Source organism: Phyllopteryx taeniolatus, chromosome 21, assembly GCF_024500385.1.
Source record: "Phyllopteryx taeniolatus isolate TA_2022b chromosome 21, UOR_Ptae_1.2, whole genome shotgun sequence".
Classification (NCBI taxonomy): Eukaryota; Metazoa; Chordata; class Actinopteri; order Syngnathiformes; family Syngnathidae; genus Phyllopteryx; species Phyllopteryx taeniolatus.
In genome coordinates, this window is record NC_084522.1 from 1,300,322 (window position 1) to 1,315,647 (window position 15,326).

Consider the following 15,326-nt stretch of genomic DNA (forward strand, 5'->3'; position numbering starts at 1 on the left):
ACCCTGTTGAGTACCGCGCCACTTGGGAGTTTGAGCAGGCGACGACGACGACGGGTTCATGAAACAGAGTCCGTACCGGACTTGGCTGGGAGTTAATATTTTTAAGAACTTTACGTGAACGCCGCAGTGACTGTATTGCTGCGTTGAATGTCGAATCTGTTGTCAGCCCACCTCACCACGAGCATCCTGCAGGCGCCCCGAGCTACCCCGTTTGGGGGACGGAAGCGGGCACGACGCGCCCGTTCCGAACGTCTTGTGAACAAAGACACCCGAGAGACGTCCTGCCTGGGAACTTTTTGCTCTCCTTTTTGATTTGTAACGCTGTAATTTTATAATTACGATCAACCGGAAGTGGCGCAGGCGTCGCTTCCAGCTCATTCTTTCCTCCTAAATGAATTACATTTTGACTTAACCCATATACACTACATTTTGTCACAAAGAATATTAAGAGCCAATCAAATGCAAAAGTGAACTGTCTACATTTATTTCCCCAAATCAATGAAATAAGTGCGTATTTGGACGCCAAAACATTTGAGTGACTCCAGGCTGCGCTGTGGTCTTTTTGCAAAAGTTAAAGAATCTTAATGAGCCTCCTCGCGCGGTTTGAGCTCTACTCCAATTTGTCCAGCAACTGGCGAATGGCCTCTTGTCCCCGGTAAACCCTCTTCAGCCCTCTGGGTAGAGACCGACAGGAGGACAGGTTGAGGTAGTCTAGCGCCGTCATTTGGCCGATGAGAGACCTGCAAAATCACAGGAAAGGTCATGAGACAAACCAGTTTAGAACAGCGTTCCCAAACCTTTCTTGAGCCAGGATACAGACAATATTTGACTTTTGATGAATATTAAATGTCACTGAGTTCATTGAAATTGGATCCATTTCCATGGCGCACCTGATGATGTCTCACACCAAGTGGGTGGGAAGCGCTGGCTCATAAGGTAAACATAGAAGAAGAAGAAGAAGTGGTTCCTGGTACCTCAGGGCAGCCGGCGTGATTCTGGTCCCACTCAGGTTGAGCGAGTGCAGGATGTTGGCGTTGTTGGCGCTGGCCAGGTGGCACATGGCTAACTCCAGGTCCTCCTCGGAGAAAAGCTGATTGGCCACGTCCAGCTGCCGCAGCGTGTGCTTCCACTTCTGCGTCACGGCGTGGAGCCCCTTCTTCAAGGACGACGAGACCACGTGACTGCTGAAATACTGACCCCAGAAGAGGCACTCCAGCTCTGCCAGGCACAAAGTGGGCCAATTTAAGGCTTTTCGAGGGGACTTCAACTCACTTTTAACACATTGGCTAAATGTGCCCAGTGTGAAGGGCCATGTGGGCACAAATTCGGAGTCTGAAAGCAGAGTTCAAATGATCTCTTATTTTTACAATGTTTAATGCTTTCCTTATTATAAATATATATATATATATATGTGTGTGTGTATAGAGGGGTGTCCCAATCCGATATCGGTGCGATGTCAGCAAAAAAAACGAGGACTGGATCTAAAATCTCAGATTTGTCCTCTCCAGCAGAGCCCACGTGATCACAACAACAGGTTGCTACGGTGCTAACATAGTTAAAAGCTTAATTAGCTACCCTAACTCCGGCTTGAAACACTAACCCTGATTTAAAACCCTCCTTTGAAAAGTGATCCCTTACTGGAAACCCTAACTCTGGCATGAAACACTAATTTGAAAACATGAACCTAGTTTGAAACCCTAATTTGCAATCTTTACCCTGGTTTCCAACCCTAATTCCCAAAAACTAACCCTTCAACCCTGAAAACTACAACATGATTTGCTTATTATCCCACTAATCCAAGGCATGTGGAGTCTTTTCAGCAAAACGTTTCATTAAAAAAAAAAAAAAAATAATAAATGACTAAAAGATGTCGTTACCTAGACACGGCAATGCCGCCAGACCCGCCGACGTGATCTGCGAGCAGCCCCGCAGGTCCAGCACTCGCAGCCGGGGGGAGCCAAAGAGTATGTCCCGCAGGTATTTGTCGGTCACGTAGGAGTACGACGCGGTGGCGATGCACAGCTCCTCCAGCAGGGGGAAGCCCGGAGATAATTGAGCAGCATTACGCATGCTCTTGTGCAGCGGGTGGATGTTCAGCATCCGGAAAGTCTGATGACAAGTACAATGGAGTTGTTGTTTTTTCTTATGATTAAATAGTACAATCAGGAATCTGCAACGAAATATTTACCAGAGGTGGGAGAAAGTCACATGTGTGCAAATCACAAATCTCAAGTCTTGACCTTTCTAGTTTCGAGCAAGTTCCAAATTCAATCGAGTTGAGTCCCCACTAAATCGTCCAATCCATCCATTTTTTCGTACCTCTTTTCCTCACGCGGCTCGTGGGCACGCTGGCGCCCACCCCAGCTTATTCTGGGCAAGAGGTGGGGTACAGCCTAGACTGGACATGTTAGCCACTTGGCACTTGTTCTCCGCACTGACACATTCACAAACTTAAATCTGCCTCGAAGTGCAGTCATGTGACTGGAGCCCCCGCCCCCCACCCCCCCTCCCATCTCTGATATTTACCGTCTTGTACCTTAAGTTTGGGGCAAGCCGTCTGCAGCGCTTGGACGCAAACGGCCAGTTCGCCGTCTTTACTGTCCAGCCTCGTGTTCACCTCCAGCAACTCCAGATCGGGACAGCATCCCCTCTGAAAGCAGAAGCGCGGCTCTGAGCTTCGTTTCCGCCGCGTATTATGCCCGAGGCAGAATGAAACGCTTCCTCACAGAGATGCTGGCGAGGACTCGGTCGTTCTTCCAACCGTGAGTGAACCAGATCTGCCGGATCTGAGCGCCGTGACTTTCCAGATAAGCGAGAAGACCTTCCACCTGAAACTACAGCAACGCATTTTTTGTTATTTGATAGAATTTGGTCTTTTTCATGCACCGAGAATTTTGAAAGTCCCGCAGAACTGAGTTGATATAAGTTCGTTCAGTCAACTCATACCCAACTAGTTCGCTGCTCAAACCAAGGTCTCCCAACCTTTATTGAGCCGAGGCACATATTTTACATGAGAAAAAAAACAAACTGAGATAATTTGGTTGCACAAGTGTGCACACCCTCTTGTAACTAGGGATGTGGCTGTATTCAGAATTGACCAATCTCATTGAAACTCATGTGAAATGGGAGTCAGCACACACCTGCCATCATGCGATTAACCCCAAACACGGTTCAGATGTTCTAGTAGGCTTTTACTGACATTTTTGTAGACGCATCTTCCACGGTTTGCGGAACGCTTCAGAGGGATCTGATCGTTCAAAGGTATCAGACAATCCGCGTACGGTCGTCTCACCTCCGCGTACTGCAGGTTTAAGCGCCGCAGCGAGCGGCCGTGCCGGCCCAGGCTCCGGAAGGCCGTCGCCGTCAGGCCGGTGCAGTAGGAGAGCGTGAGGGCGCTCAAGTGAGGGCAGAACTGCGACACCACCTGTCAGAATCACCATTACATTCAACTGTTCTCATTTTATCGAGAGTGCAGTAAGAGTACAGAGGATAAGGACCGCGCCCACCTGCGAAAAACAAAAAATGCTGGGTAATTGACGCCCCGCCCCCAGTTGTTGTTTTGTTTTGTTTTTTTTATATAAAACTGCCTGTATTAATAGTTTCAACTATATATCACAATCTCTGATCCCAAAACACTTCAATGTTATTTCAAAATCATCTTACAAGATTACACTTAAAACTAAAATGGCTTACAAAAGATTGGAGCGCCTCAAAGACTCTCCATAACAACCCCGGCTAAACTAAGTCCACCCCCTACATAATTTAACACTTCAACATACTTCTCTACTACTTGATTATTTATGCAGGGCTTCGGCGCCATATTGTGGTATGTTAGGGCATTTCAGAAAGCACAAAAACCACGGGGACCAGGTGAGGTTTTTGCAAATGACAGAACGTAGGACACAAAAAGCGGATTTTGCAAGTAAACCGAGTGACTTACGTCTACTGCATGGTCAACATTTTTGCTCCAATGATGGAGCGAGAAATCCCGCAACTGAGAGAATCTAAAACAAACAAATCCAGATTCACTCAGTATATTTACACAGCAAATTAGGATAGCATCAAGTAGCATACCTGTTCTGTGCCAGCCAGTCTACTGTGTCTTTAATTTGGCTCTGCGTTTTTGGCAGCTGACTTTTGCCCGGCGCGACCCAGCAGTGACCGACGGCGACTTTGCGCCACAGGACCGGAGTGGCGGCGGCGGCGTTCCACAGGCGGCACACTCTTGCCGCCCTAGCACGAGAAAACGCATCATTTCCCGCCTTTGGTAATTAAATCAACAGAAGTCTACAGGGTGTTCCAAAAACATTCTCGCATCAATTCGTATTCTGATAACATAGAAAATGCTTGCTCAAATGAAGTTTCATGTTGAATTTAACTTTAAGCTCACTTTTGGTTATATCTTTTCCTTCCTCTTTTTGATACGATGAAGAATAACATCCATTTGCAAAAAAAAACCATTTTTTTAAATTTCATGTTAGAGTTTGCACTATTTTTACATTTCAAATACGAAATTTCATCCAGTTATGATGTCATTATTATTATTTTTTGTATCACTCTGTATTACAAGCCATCCAATGTTGATCATGATGGAAATATTTGATTACAAAAACAAATACTGTCTGAATAGCACCTGCACAGAAAGGGGATGGCACCATCTTGCGTGAGCACCATCTTAAAAATATTGACCAGAACCTCCTCAGGAAGACTTTGCCCCCATCTGTGGTCGCTCGGCTTCGCTGCCACAAACATCTCCTCCCCTCTTTCCTCGACAGCCGCTGTGCGAAGAATCGTTTTGCTCTTTTTCTTCTTTGTTGCAGCGTTTTTTTTGCCTTTTCCTTTGGAAGTAGCAGCGTTCTTTTTCTTGCCTCGCTTCTTCTTGGGGGCCCAGACGGAGCCGTCGTACTGCGAGGCGCTGCTGGATATGACGAGGAGCATGTCCTCGCCCTCGTGGACCGTGTAGCCGGGCCGGGCCGCCCTGCTCGCACGGGCCTTTTTCTTCTTTTTCGCCGTTTGCTTTTTGGGCTCAGCGCTTTTCCTCTTCAGCGAGGCTTCTTGTGCCTTTGGTGCCTCATCTCCCTGGCCGGATGCGCGTGCCCCGGCATCTTCAACAGCCCCTTCGGTGGACGCCATCATCCGGACGCTTTTTGTCTTTATCGGCCAGCAAACCCAGTCACAAATGATCTAAAAAACCGAGAGGAATATTACTGGATTTGTGAGGCTCATTTGAAGCATTTATTGTCAAGAATTGCATCCGAGAGGTACAAATGATATTTTTCGGAAAGGTGAAGCACTTTAGTTCGGACATACAGCTACAATAAGAGCTATTTTGGCCCCTTCGGTTCTTGAACGATGAATTGGCACTTTTATTTTCTCCCGGTTAAACTACTTGAACTCCCACGACCCCTGCCTCAGTCAAGTCTTCTCTAAGACACTTAGTTACTCCAAAGTACCACCCGCTTCCACAAGCTTAGATCTTCCGAATCCTAAGACTGTTTAAAAACAACGCCTAAAATCTCATTTCTATCATCCAGCCTTTCTTTTGACCTCCCTCTTGTTTGATTATATTCGAGATTTGTCTTGGTGACCTTTGCATCTTTGTCTTTTTAACCTGTTTCAATTTTGCATGTGTCTGTGAAGCGCTTTGTGTCTTATCATTTGATGACACATTTTGTTACATTTACTCCCCAATCTGAGCCATTAAAGTGTTATTCCTTTATTATGACTGAGTCGTCCATTACTTTCACTGTGTTGAGGACGCCGTACTCAATGAATGTACTTAAAAAATGTACTTGTAATTCAGAATTACACGTGTTGCTATTTTACCTGAAAGCTGTGTGCGCATCATCAGCTGTTTTTCATGGTATCATCACACCATCAGACCGAAACAAACGTTTACCACCAACTTGGGCCAAAGTAAAAAAACAACAATTGCCCGTCACTGCAGCTAACTGCTAGCTTAGCTAAAGAAGTCAGCAACGGCGCGCGGCATACCGACGACCAAAGTCTCAATTCAAGTAAGTGCGAGCTGACGTTAAAAGCTATCGGTCGTTATTTTTCGCCAGATAACTCCGTTCGATATTTGATAAAGCACGGTTCGCGCTGAGCGTCAATTTGCACCCTCTGTTGTTGTTTCGTACGTTATTACGGTTCCCACGCGCCTTCCTGGCAGGACACGCCCCGCTGCAACATGATTGGCTCTTGCGTCGCGGGGGGGGGGAGGCCAGGCTACGCAGATGTAACTAGATGACCATCCCAAACACGTAGGACGAAATAAAAACAAAGACGTTTGTTATGGTTATGATGTGGGGCGTGTTCTACGTGGAAACACCAGCCAATCATAGTACAGTGACACTTGTCCTGGAGCCAGTAATATTGGAGTAGGGCTTGTCCTGCCAGGAAAGCGCGTGGGAGTCCTAATCACGCAAAGGCTGAACAGCGAACGTATAAGCGGCCATGCAATTGGTGGAAAGTTCAATTAAAGACCCGCCTCTCATCACTCGTCCAATCACAGTATTGCAATTACTTCCGGGCTAAGACAACGCGTTCAAAGACGCTTTGCAGTGGCGTTGGACTTTTCGGGGTAAAACAAAAGTGAACGTTTCAAAAGTAATTTTGCATGTTATCGTCTATTTGAACGCTCGTTAGCGACAGCGGCTCGATTGCTACCGCCTGGAATTGACCGCCGATGAGCGGTCTTTCAGTCATGCTAACGTTAGCTTCGCACGTGACGAATGCCAACATTTATCTGTAGCTTTATAGACCTGTTTTGTTGTTGAAGATCCCATTTGCCTACTAATTCCAGTGACACTTGAACACGCCAATAATATGGTATAGGTCAAACTGTATTGATTGGGAGTTGACTTGCAGTGTTTCTCTACAAAACAACTGGCAATGGAGTCCATGGGGAATTTCTTTTTATGTGGAAAAGCAGCTGTAATTGAAGCCAATTTGAGTAAGTACAAAGACGTATTCAAAGAAAGCTGGAATTGAGATGAATTCTTGCGCTAATGTTTCTGCTTTCTAGGAGATGAGTATTATTGGAAGCTGGTGGCAGACTTTGTTGGCCCTCAGACGGGTGAAGGCTTGGATCTGGACAGAGAACATTGCAAAAACAGACTGCTGATTCAAAGTGGACTCATGCGGGAGGACAATAACTTCCCATGGATCTCTGTCATCAGTTGGCTGAGGAGGATTTTCCCAGCTTACCATTCGGCCGATTTTCGACGCTTGATCGAAAGAGGCGTCGCCACCACCTTGAGCTTGGCGGGTGACGCCAGGCGGGCGTTCTTGGAATCGTATGTCAACTTTAACTTTGTGGGCCCGATATGCGACAGCATCGGCGTCGAACGAGAACACCTTTTGAAGATGAAAGATTTCTCTGAGCGGGCGAAGGCCATCGAGGTCACCAACGGTTTGATCCTGGAGCTGAGCAACTTTGTGACCAGGGAGCGAGTTTCCCCCATCAACTTGGTCACCTGGCTGAGGAACTTCAACCCGGAATACTGCAAAGATGGCAAAATTCAAAAAGCTTATCGAGTCCTGAAAGGTAAGATCAAAAAGTTAAAGATGTGCTACCACAATTCGGAAACGCGAAGTCGCAGGCGGAACATTGTGATGGAGAATTTGCTTCAAAGTCCCTTTGATCTGGTGAGGTCGAGAGACTACTCCAAAACTCCCGCTAAGAAGCGCACACAGTCGTCGCCTCACGAAAAGATGATAATCAAAGAGGAATACGACGTTTACGAAATCTCTGCCGGCAAGGAGTCCAAGGAGGCTTCTTCGGTTCGAGTCGTCGGGAAACAAGTGTCGGTCTGCGGTGGAGGCGAGAACGCTAAGGACGCGTCCGACGTAGCCGCGGCAAAAAAAGATGTCGACGTTTTGCCGTCGCTGCTGGACGTGGCCATGCTGTCTGTCCAGAAGCTGTCGAGTATACACGGCGGGCAAACACAAAAGTCCAAAAGGATTTCCTTTGACCTCTTCAAAAATCAGTACACGCTAACATGCAAGGAGCACCCCACCATGGAGCTGTTCGAGGAAACGCTTCACTCGCTCGACGGGCGGGTCTCGCTGGCCCCCCCGGCGGTCTTCCTACAGCACAACGCCAATTTCCTGGTGGCCGTACACGACACGGTGGAGCGACAGGTCATGGCGTTCGAGAACGAGATCACCCAGTCGCGGGGCGAGAAGCTGGGCCGAGACGGGAACCCTCTCTTCGAGAACGTGGTCAACTTCACAGAGAGCGCCACCTCCCGCTTCGTCCACATGGCCCCGGACATGCTGACCCCCAACCAAGGGGCTCTGCTGAACTACAAGAAGCACTGGGTGGCCTTCTGTAAGGAGAAGAAGAACCCTTCCCGGCTGGTCAGGAAGCCTCCCACGCATTTCCCCAGCTACTTCGAGGCCGCCGCCGGCCTCATTCACCACCACAACGAGATCGCGCTCTTCTTCTCCGACATGCTGGCGCTCAACAACGACGACGGCCCCAACGTCCTCCTCGAGAGCCTGGTCGCCGACGCCAGCGATTCAGTCATCCAGAGCATCGTGTGCGTTCTGGCCATCATCTACTGCAAAGTGGTGGGTCCCTACTGGCAGCTCCTGAAGAGCGCAGGCGAATACTCCCTCTTTAGCCAGTACCTGCTCTGCCTCTACCAGAAGTTCCTGGAATGGTCCAAAGACCCCGCCACTCTGATGGCGCCCGAGGAGGTCACCAATGTCTTCTTGCAGTTCCCGCTGCACGATAAGACCTACAGCGGCGTTTACAAATACTGTAGCGATTTGCACACCAACAGGGACCTCATCAGGGTCTGCTTGAAGAGGATGATCAAGGCGATCACCGGCGTCACCGAGGAGCACCTGAACGACTTCCTGCCGGGAGGACGTTTTGCCAAAGTGCCGTCGCCCGATTTGAACATCAAGCTGCTGAGCTGCAAGTTCGCCATCCTGATGGCCGACTATCCCTACAGCCAGCCGTCAGGGCAAAATGTCAAAAGACAGCCCGCGTACTCGGACAGCTCCGACGACTTGAGTTCCTCGGACGACTTGAGTTTGTCGGACTCCCAAGAAACTTCCGGCGGGCGAGCTGCCCACTCTCCCGCTGGGCCACATTGGGTAAAAGGTCGGGGACAGCAGAAGATGGGTCGACGTCAGGCCGTTAAGAAAGTCTATTCGGAACGCATGGACCTGGATTACATCACCGGTACGGTGGAGAGGAACGGGGGGCCCTGCCGAACCCAGCAGGACGTGGACAAGCTGCTGCTGCGCTTGGCTGACAACGACAGGGTGACGAAGCGCGAGGCCATCCGCTGCGAGATCATCTATCAGAAAATGGTGCTGCGCAACACCGACCCCATCCTCAACTCCACCTTCCGCACCACCACCGACATGATGATAAAGCTGAAGCTCGCGCTGCCCCGCCTCAAGCCGGGCTACTCCATCGTTTTGGCCCCAAAGAAGAGCGGGATTAGGAGGCCGGTACGTCCGAGCGTGGAGGACGCTGCGAGCGGCCTTCCCAACCCGGAAGGAAACCAACAAGCGTAATATGGTCAAAGAATCATGCGCTTTCATCGAAAAAGCATACATGTAGACACTGACCCAGTCCTTTCACTCAAATCCAAATATCATGTATTTTCTCACACCGAGTTATTTCTGGCTCGTCTTTTCTTTTTGGGACTGATGATTATATTTATTTCCATATGGCACAGTGATCATTTGTTTCATTTTAAAAAGATGTATTTTTAAATAAGCTACAGGTATAGTCGAACTGGGTATTACCTAAAAATTAAAATATCTGTAAATAGCTGCATGTTTGCCATTGCCAGCTTGTTTCCCTTGAGTCCCATTGTGCACAATCTTTGTGAGTTTAAGCAAAGTGAGTCTTTTTGTCTTTTCGGTCTCTCTCGGGCCATTTAAAGGTGATTGGGTGGTTGTCGCGACCAGTTCAGGGTGTACCCTGCCTCTCGCCCGCAGTCTGCTGGCATAGGCTCCAGCACGGCCATGACCCTAGTGAGGATAGGCGATATGGAAAATGGGTGGTTGTATCACAAATTATTTGCTGATTCCCGCGTGTTCAAGCTTAGAAAAGTATTTATGTGCTAAAAAAAAAAACAAATGAGGGCAAATATATTCCACATCAGGCAGAAGTGTGTCAAATGAGTCAGATTTTTTTAATGCATAGTTTGCTCCGCCCTCATTGGTTGTAGTTTGGTTCTAAAACGAACGCACCCTCATTCAAAGGTTACCAGGTCAACTGTGACGCTTTCAGAGCTCTCAGAACCTTTTTCAATATCTGAACTTAAAGAATGGACAAACAGTGTGATATCTTGTTATTGGCGAAATTTGACGGCCATTAGTGTGCTACCTGTTGTATTAATCAATCGTAATATACATAAAATTGAGGGAATAAAATGCATACGTAACTGATTACAGCCGCGAACGCGTTGAAAAGGAAGCCGTCGTTATTTTACGAAGAGTACTTGAAGGCATCTGAAGGGGCGGGAACTTCTTGTCAAGTGTCCGCCATTGCTTCAGGTCGAATTTAGCGTGTGCAAGCGGAAATTTGCCGTTGAATTATTATTATTATTATTATTGAAAGCCGGCTGAACCGCACACAGGTTTATTCGCCGTGGCTTTCCCTTCCCTGGGCCGAAGTCGACGGCGTCATGTCGCTGGGCTGGTGGAGCAGCGACGCGGTGACCCACGGCCTAATGGCGCTGTTCGCCATGGGCTCGTGGATTTCCGTCAACAGTTTGTGGGTCGAGCTTCCGGTCATCGTCAGCGTGCTGCCCGAAGGTCAGCGGTTGTGCGGCCGCCGGTTGACAGCCACTCTTCGGCCGTCAACAAGAACTTTACTCGGGTTCGGGTTGGCTTAAGCTGTACGCAAATAAAGCAGTGAGATATTATGCTAACGATATACAAACCACACGTAGCTGAAATAGTTCAGTCACTGTTCGAATACGTTTATCCCACTAACGAACTATTGCAGTTTACGGTGAGCTCAATAAATGTACAGCTGTGTGCTATAGGCTCGCTTTACATTAAGTGACGCCACACTCATAAAGTTACTCTGGATATTTCGCATCTGAAGTGGCTGCTATACAAAATTACTTTTCTCCCCATTTGAAATACATTTGTTGCGTAAACTACAAACGTGCACACTCTTGGTAGCAAATCTGCTTATGCATATCTAATTGCGCGCTGTTTTGGGCAGCTTTTTATGTTGTTGCATTATAATGCGTACACTACTTAGCAGTTGCCTAACATTTCCAAAGATGTTTTAAATTATTGTCTTAGTGAAAGTGATATTTTGGGCTAATATTTGAAGTTTCGAGGCATATTATTGTAACGCAATTGTACACACTTCACAGGGTCTGACGTTAAAGCTTTTTGAGTGGCCGTACATTCATTCTATGCTAAATTTCAATGGCTATTTCATATTTAGCGCCTTTAAACTGTATTATTTAATCGTGTAAGAAAATATTACTTCTGCGTAGTTGTTTTGCGTGTAATCTTTTTTTCGGGTAGTATAAAATCATGAAATATTGCAAACAAGGGGCGTGTCCCTTTTCTGGCGGATGCTCGACGGTCAAAATTGATCGATTGAAGTGATTTAAAGTCGGTAAAACGCAAAAATGTGTTGATTTCATCTAGAGGTGCAACAATTAATTATCAAAACAAGTAATCCACAATTATTGATTAATTGATTGTGGACATTGTTTAACTTAAAATTGCCCAAATCTTCAACATTTGAGCCTCTCAACAGTACATATTCTGAGATTAATGTAATTCTTCATTAAGGCAAATTGAGAACTTTTTGTTTTTTCAAAATAAGACATTTGCAAGCATCTGCTTTTACTTTGGAAAAACAAAAACTTCTGCTGAGTTTCGGACATTTGATCCCATTAATCGGAAAGAATAATAGATTAATCGCTTCTTGAAATAATCGTTAATTGGAGCATATTTAGCTTAGGAAATTTGTCGCGTCTGTAAGGTATGTGTGCGCCCGATACAGTGGCATTGGAAGCCATCGCCACGGGTCCACCGTTTAACGTAGGACCACCCCGTTACTTGAGTCCGATTTCTGGCCACTCTACCCACCTGTGGCGTATGTACGTAATATTATATGGACGTAAAGGGCACGTCGGTGTCGTTGCAGGTTGGAACTTGCCGGCATACCTCTCAGTCCTGATCTCGTTCGGCAACATCGGTGCGGTGGCGGTGACCGTGACGCACCACTGCGCGCCAGGTCGCCTGAACGAGCGCGCGCTCATCCACTGCATCCAGGCGCTTGCGGTGCTGGCGGCGGCGCTGCTGGCCATCTTGTGGTCGCACACGACGGTGGTGGCGGGGCAGCTGCGCTCGCTGCCCTTCCTGCTCCTCACCTTCGTGCTGTCGCTGGTGTGCTGCACGTCCAACGTCACCTTCCTGCCCTTCATGTTCCGCTACCCGCCGCAGTACATCCGAACCTTCTTCATGGGCCAGGGCCTGAGCGCGCTGTTCCCGTGCGTGGTGGCGCTAGGGCAGGGCGTGGGCAGGCTGGAGTGCCCCAGCGTCAATGGCACTGTGCAGCCGCGGTACCTCAAGGAGAACTTTCCGGCGCAGAACTTCTTCTGGTTCTTGTTTGTCATGCTCTCTATTTCTGCTCTGAGCTTCCTGGCTTTGACGCGGCGGTCGACGGCGCCAAGGGAAGCCGTGCCGGCGAGCGCCGACGACCCGCGGGGCTGCTACGCGAGTGTGGAGAGTACGTAAGCGTATGCAATTTGATGTTAAATATCTTAAGGTAGGGACAATGGAAACTGCTGTATGGATTTATTATTTTTGTAATAGTCACTCTGGTTTTTTTTTCTCAACTCATTTTTGTTTGAATGAAGACGTTTGGTGTAGAAAAAGTTTACAATTTTGACATTTAAAAATGTGTAGGAAGCCAGGACGCAACGGTTAAAAGCAGCGACGCGACGCCCCCCCTCAGCAACGGCAGTTCGCCGTCATCGCAGGAAGAAGTGCGCCTGGAGGAGGCGCCGTCGCCGCCCGCGCCGACGTTTTGGACGTCGCATAATGTCTACCTCCTGGCGCTGCTGGCCGTTTCCAACGCGCTCACCAATGGCGTCCTGCCGTCCGTCCAGACCTTCACCTGTTTGCCCTACAGCGCCACGACCTTCCACCTCTCGGTGGTCCTCGGGAACATTGCCAACCCTGTGGCCTGCTTCCTCGCCATGTTTGTCATCCTCAGGTCAGACAGTATTTTATGACAATATTTTTGTCTTTGTATTTATTTCTTATAACCCTTTAGTGCTCACATTTGATTTTTTAAAAATAGATTGTTGTCAATAGTAGATAATGTTAAAAAAATAAAGTTAATGTGTATGTACAATATGTAAAATTGTATTTATAATTAATTAAAATGTTATGAATCAACCAATTACTCCATAAAAACAAATATTTTAATAAAATAATCACTCTCATTTTAAAAATTGTACTTCAAGTATAATTTAATTATCTAACTCATTGTTTAAATGTACGTTGCAATTACTATTCAATTTAAAAGGTTCATGGTGCTTTTATTGTCAATTCTTCAATATGCGTAACACATACAGAGGGTTGAAATTACGGTGCTGCAAAAGACGACTAATAATATAAAAAGCTAAATCAAACTATGGTGTATGCAGTACAAAAATTGTTAATTGAATGATTGAATTGAATTCATTGAAATCAAATTACGAGATGAATACAAATATGTAAAATGTTTTATCATATTGTATGTCATTATTTATAATTAATATAGTTATGATTCAGTAAGCAACTATTTGACTGGTAATGTATCGGCATGTTTTCAAATTTATAATGAATGAATGAAGCAATTGCAGTATTTTGTCAATAATAAACACATTTTACTTGAACAAAAAATGGCGACTCTTGACAGTGTAAATGCGGGATGAAAGAAGGTCCACGGCTCGCATTCTCCGATCGAGATGCCGGCTAACGTTTTGCCGTGGTCTTCCAGGTCGTCTGCCCGTCTGGGTGTCTTGTCCTTGGCGGGCGGGGTCTTCGCGGCGTACCTCATGGCTCTGGCCGTCCTCAGTCCGTGTCCTCCTCTGCAAGGCAAAACTGCCGGTGTGGTCTTAGTGGTGAGTGGCCCGCTTTTCATCTCAAATCCTCTCCGAGTCACTCTGCACGTGCGAACATATGATAACCGACTCCGTTGGATGCTAGACGGTAATGTTTCATCCGTACGCATTTCAGTATTAATTTTTGACCCACAGAAATTTTTAACATGGTGTCCGATGTTCTCCTTCGTCTCCTATTTGTTCACCTGTTTTCTACTGAATGTCGTCCTTTTACGTAGTGCCCCCCCACAAGCTGCATTTCAAATGTGTAAAACGTGCGATAAGCTAATATTAGTTTTGCCACGTCTCTTGGTTTGTGCGGGTGCCGCAACGACGGAATCTTGGCCCATTGAACTCGAGGTCGGAAGTAGTACGATTTGGCCGTGTGAGGCCCGTACCTCACGCCGGCCCTCTTCTGAGGAGTCAAAAACGTTTTGGGGTGAAAAGAATAACTCCAGTTTTAATGAGTATCGAAGCGTCACGTCAGTGGCCGAGCTGTCTGTTTAAAAAAAAAAAAAAAAAAAAAAAAAAACAATGTTCATAGTGTAAAATAAATGTTTAGAAAGTAGTAAAACATTGGTATTCTCTCAGCAAATGAGTAAGCGACACACGCCCCGCCCGCCCGCAGGTGCTTTCCTGGATCCTGTTCACGGGCCTGTTCTCCTACCTGAAAGTGGTGATCGGCACCCTCCTGCACCAGGCGGGCCACGCCGCCCTGCTGTGGTGCGGCATCTCCATCCAAGCCGGCTCGCTGGCGGGCGCTCTCGCCATGTTCCCGCTGGTCAACGTGTACGACGTTTTTAAACGGGGGCAGGACTGCCACCACTGCACTTAAAGCCAGATAAGAGCATTTCTTGTTTTTTTTTTGTTTTACACAAACGCACACTGCTCCCACAGAAGCATCAGACGGTTCGGGAGCACGAGGAGGTCCAAAGTGGTCGACGATAGCGGCAGCGTTGTGTTGCCGCACGTTGGCCGAGGGGCTGTCACGTACTGTAAAAGCACGAGAACGGAACGTGCGGTTGTTTACAGTCGGACCACGTGACGCAACCCCCCCCACAGCTCCTCGTTGATTAACCCTTTGAGCCGCACTTTTTCTTAACGCTTCTATAATCCTTCCTTATAAATTCCTTCCATCTTTTGTTGACAAAAACACAACGTCTGCCTTAACATTAAAGAGGAATCGTGCTTTCTTTTTGATTATAAATCATGTTTATGTTGTTT

General features: G+C 47.2%; 2 protein-coding genes across 8 annotated transcripts; one reads left to right on the forward strand and one right to left on the reverse strand.

Annotated features, from left to right (window-relative positions):
• Positions 1 to 468: 468 nt before the first annotated feature.
• On the reverse strand, positions 469 to 6,252 carry fbxl6 (F-box and leucine-rich repeat protein 6). Of its 3 annotated transcripts, none has more exons than XM_061759453.1 (10): positions 6,141 to 6,252; positions 4,634 to 5,184; positions 4,075 to 4,233; positions 3,941 to 4,004; positions 3,293 to 3,424; positions 2,727 to 2,834; positions 2,537 to 2,650; positions 1,878 to 2,109; positions 975 to 1,218; positions 469 to 740 (listed from the first exon to the last, which is right to left on the reverse strand). In XM_061759453.1, exons 2-10 carry the CDS (start codon positions 5,134 to 5,136, stop codon positions 611 to 613), a joined length of 1,686 nt encoding a protein of 561 aa, XP_061615437.1. In that variant the 5' UTR covers positions 5,137 to 5,184; positions 6,141 to 6,252; the 3' UTR covers positions 469 to 610. The 3 variants fall into 3 exon arrangements, with proteins under 3 accessions (XP_061615437.1, XP_061615436.1, XP_061615438.1); XM_061759452.1 differs by having other exon boundaries at positions 5,827 to 6,180; XM_061759454.1 differs by lacking the exon at positions 3,293 to 3,424 and having other exon boundaries at positions 5,827 to 6,180.
• A 240-nt stretch (positions 6,253 to 6,492) lies between these two features.
• slc52a2 (solute carrier family 52 member 2) lies at positions 6,493 to 15,309 on the forward strand. Of its 5 annotated transcripts, XM_061759445.1 has the most exons (6): positions 6,501 to 6,955; positions 7,028 to 7,549; positions 12,155 to 12,739; positions 12,919 to 13,228; positions 14,000 to 14,123; positions 14,731 to 15,309. In XM_061759445.1, exons 1-6 carry the CDS (start codon positions 6,895 to 6,897, stop codon positions 14,935 to 14,937), a joined length of 1,809 nt encoding a protein of 602 aa, XP_061615429.1. In that variant the 5' UTR covers positions 6,501 to 6,894; the 3' UTR covers positions 14,938 to 15,309. The 5 variants fall into 5 exon arrangements, with proteins under 5 accessions (XP_061615427.1, XP_061615429.1, XP_061615425.1 ...); XM_061759446.1 differs by lacking the exons at positions 6,501 to 6,955; positions 7,028 to 7,549 and adding an exon at positions 9,542 to 10,791; XM_061759443.1 differs by lacking the exons at positions 12,155 to 12,739; positions 12,919 to 13,228; positions 14,000 to 14,123; positions 14,731 to 15,309 and having other exon boundaries at positions 6,493 to 6,583; positions 6,871 to 6,955; positions 7,028 to 9,835.
• The last annotated feature ends 17 nt before the right edge of the window (positions 15,310 to 15,326 follow it).

Bases quoted from the DNA above. Each gene is read 5' to 3' on its own strand.
- fbxl6 (XM_061759453.1), bottom strand. From the start codon at position 5,136: ATGATGGCGTCCACCGAAGGGGCTGTTGAAGATGCCGGGGCACGCGCA. The intron at 2,835-3,292 runs GTGAGACGACCG...GCGTTGCTGTAG, and splicing joins TAAACCTGCAGTACGCGGAG to TTTCAGGTGGAAGGTCTTCT. The intron at 2,651-2,726 runs GTGAGGAAGCGT...TTCTGCTTTCAG, and splicing joins GAGTCCTCGCCAGCATCTCT to AGGGGATGCTGTCCCGATCT.
- slc52a2 (XM_061759443.1), top strand. From the start codon at position 6,895: ATGGAGTCCATGGGGAATTTCTTTTTATGTGGAAAAGCAGCTGTAATT. The intron at 6,956-7,027 runs GTAAGTACAAAG...TCTGCTTTCTAG, and splicing joins TGTAATTGAAGCCAATTTGA to GAGATGAGTATTATTGGAAG.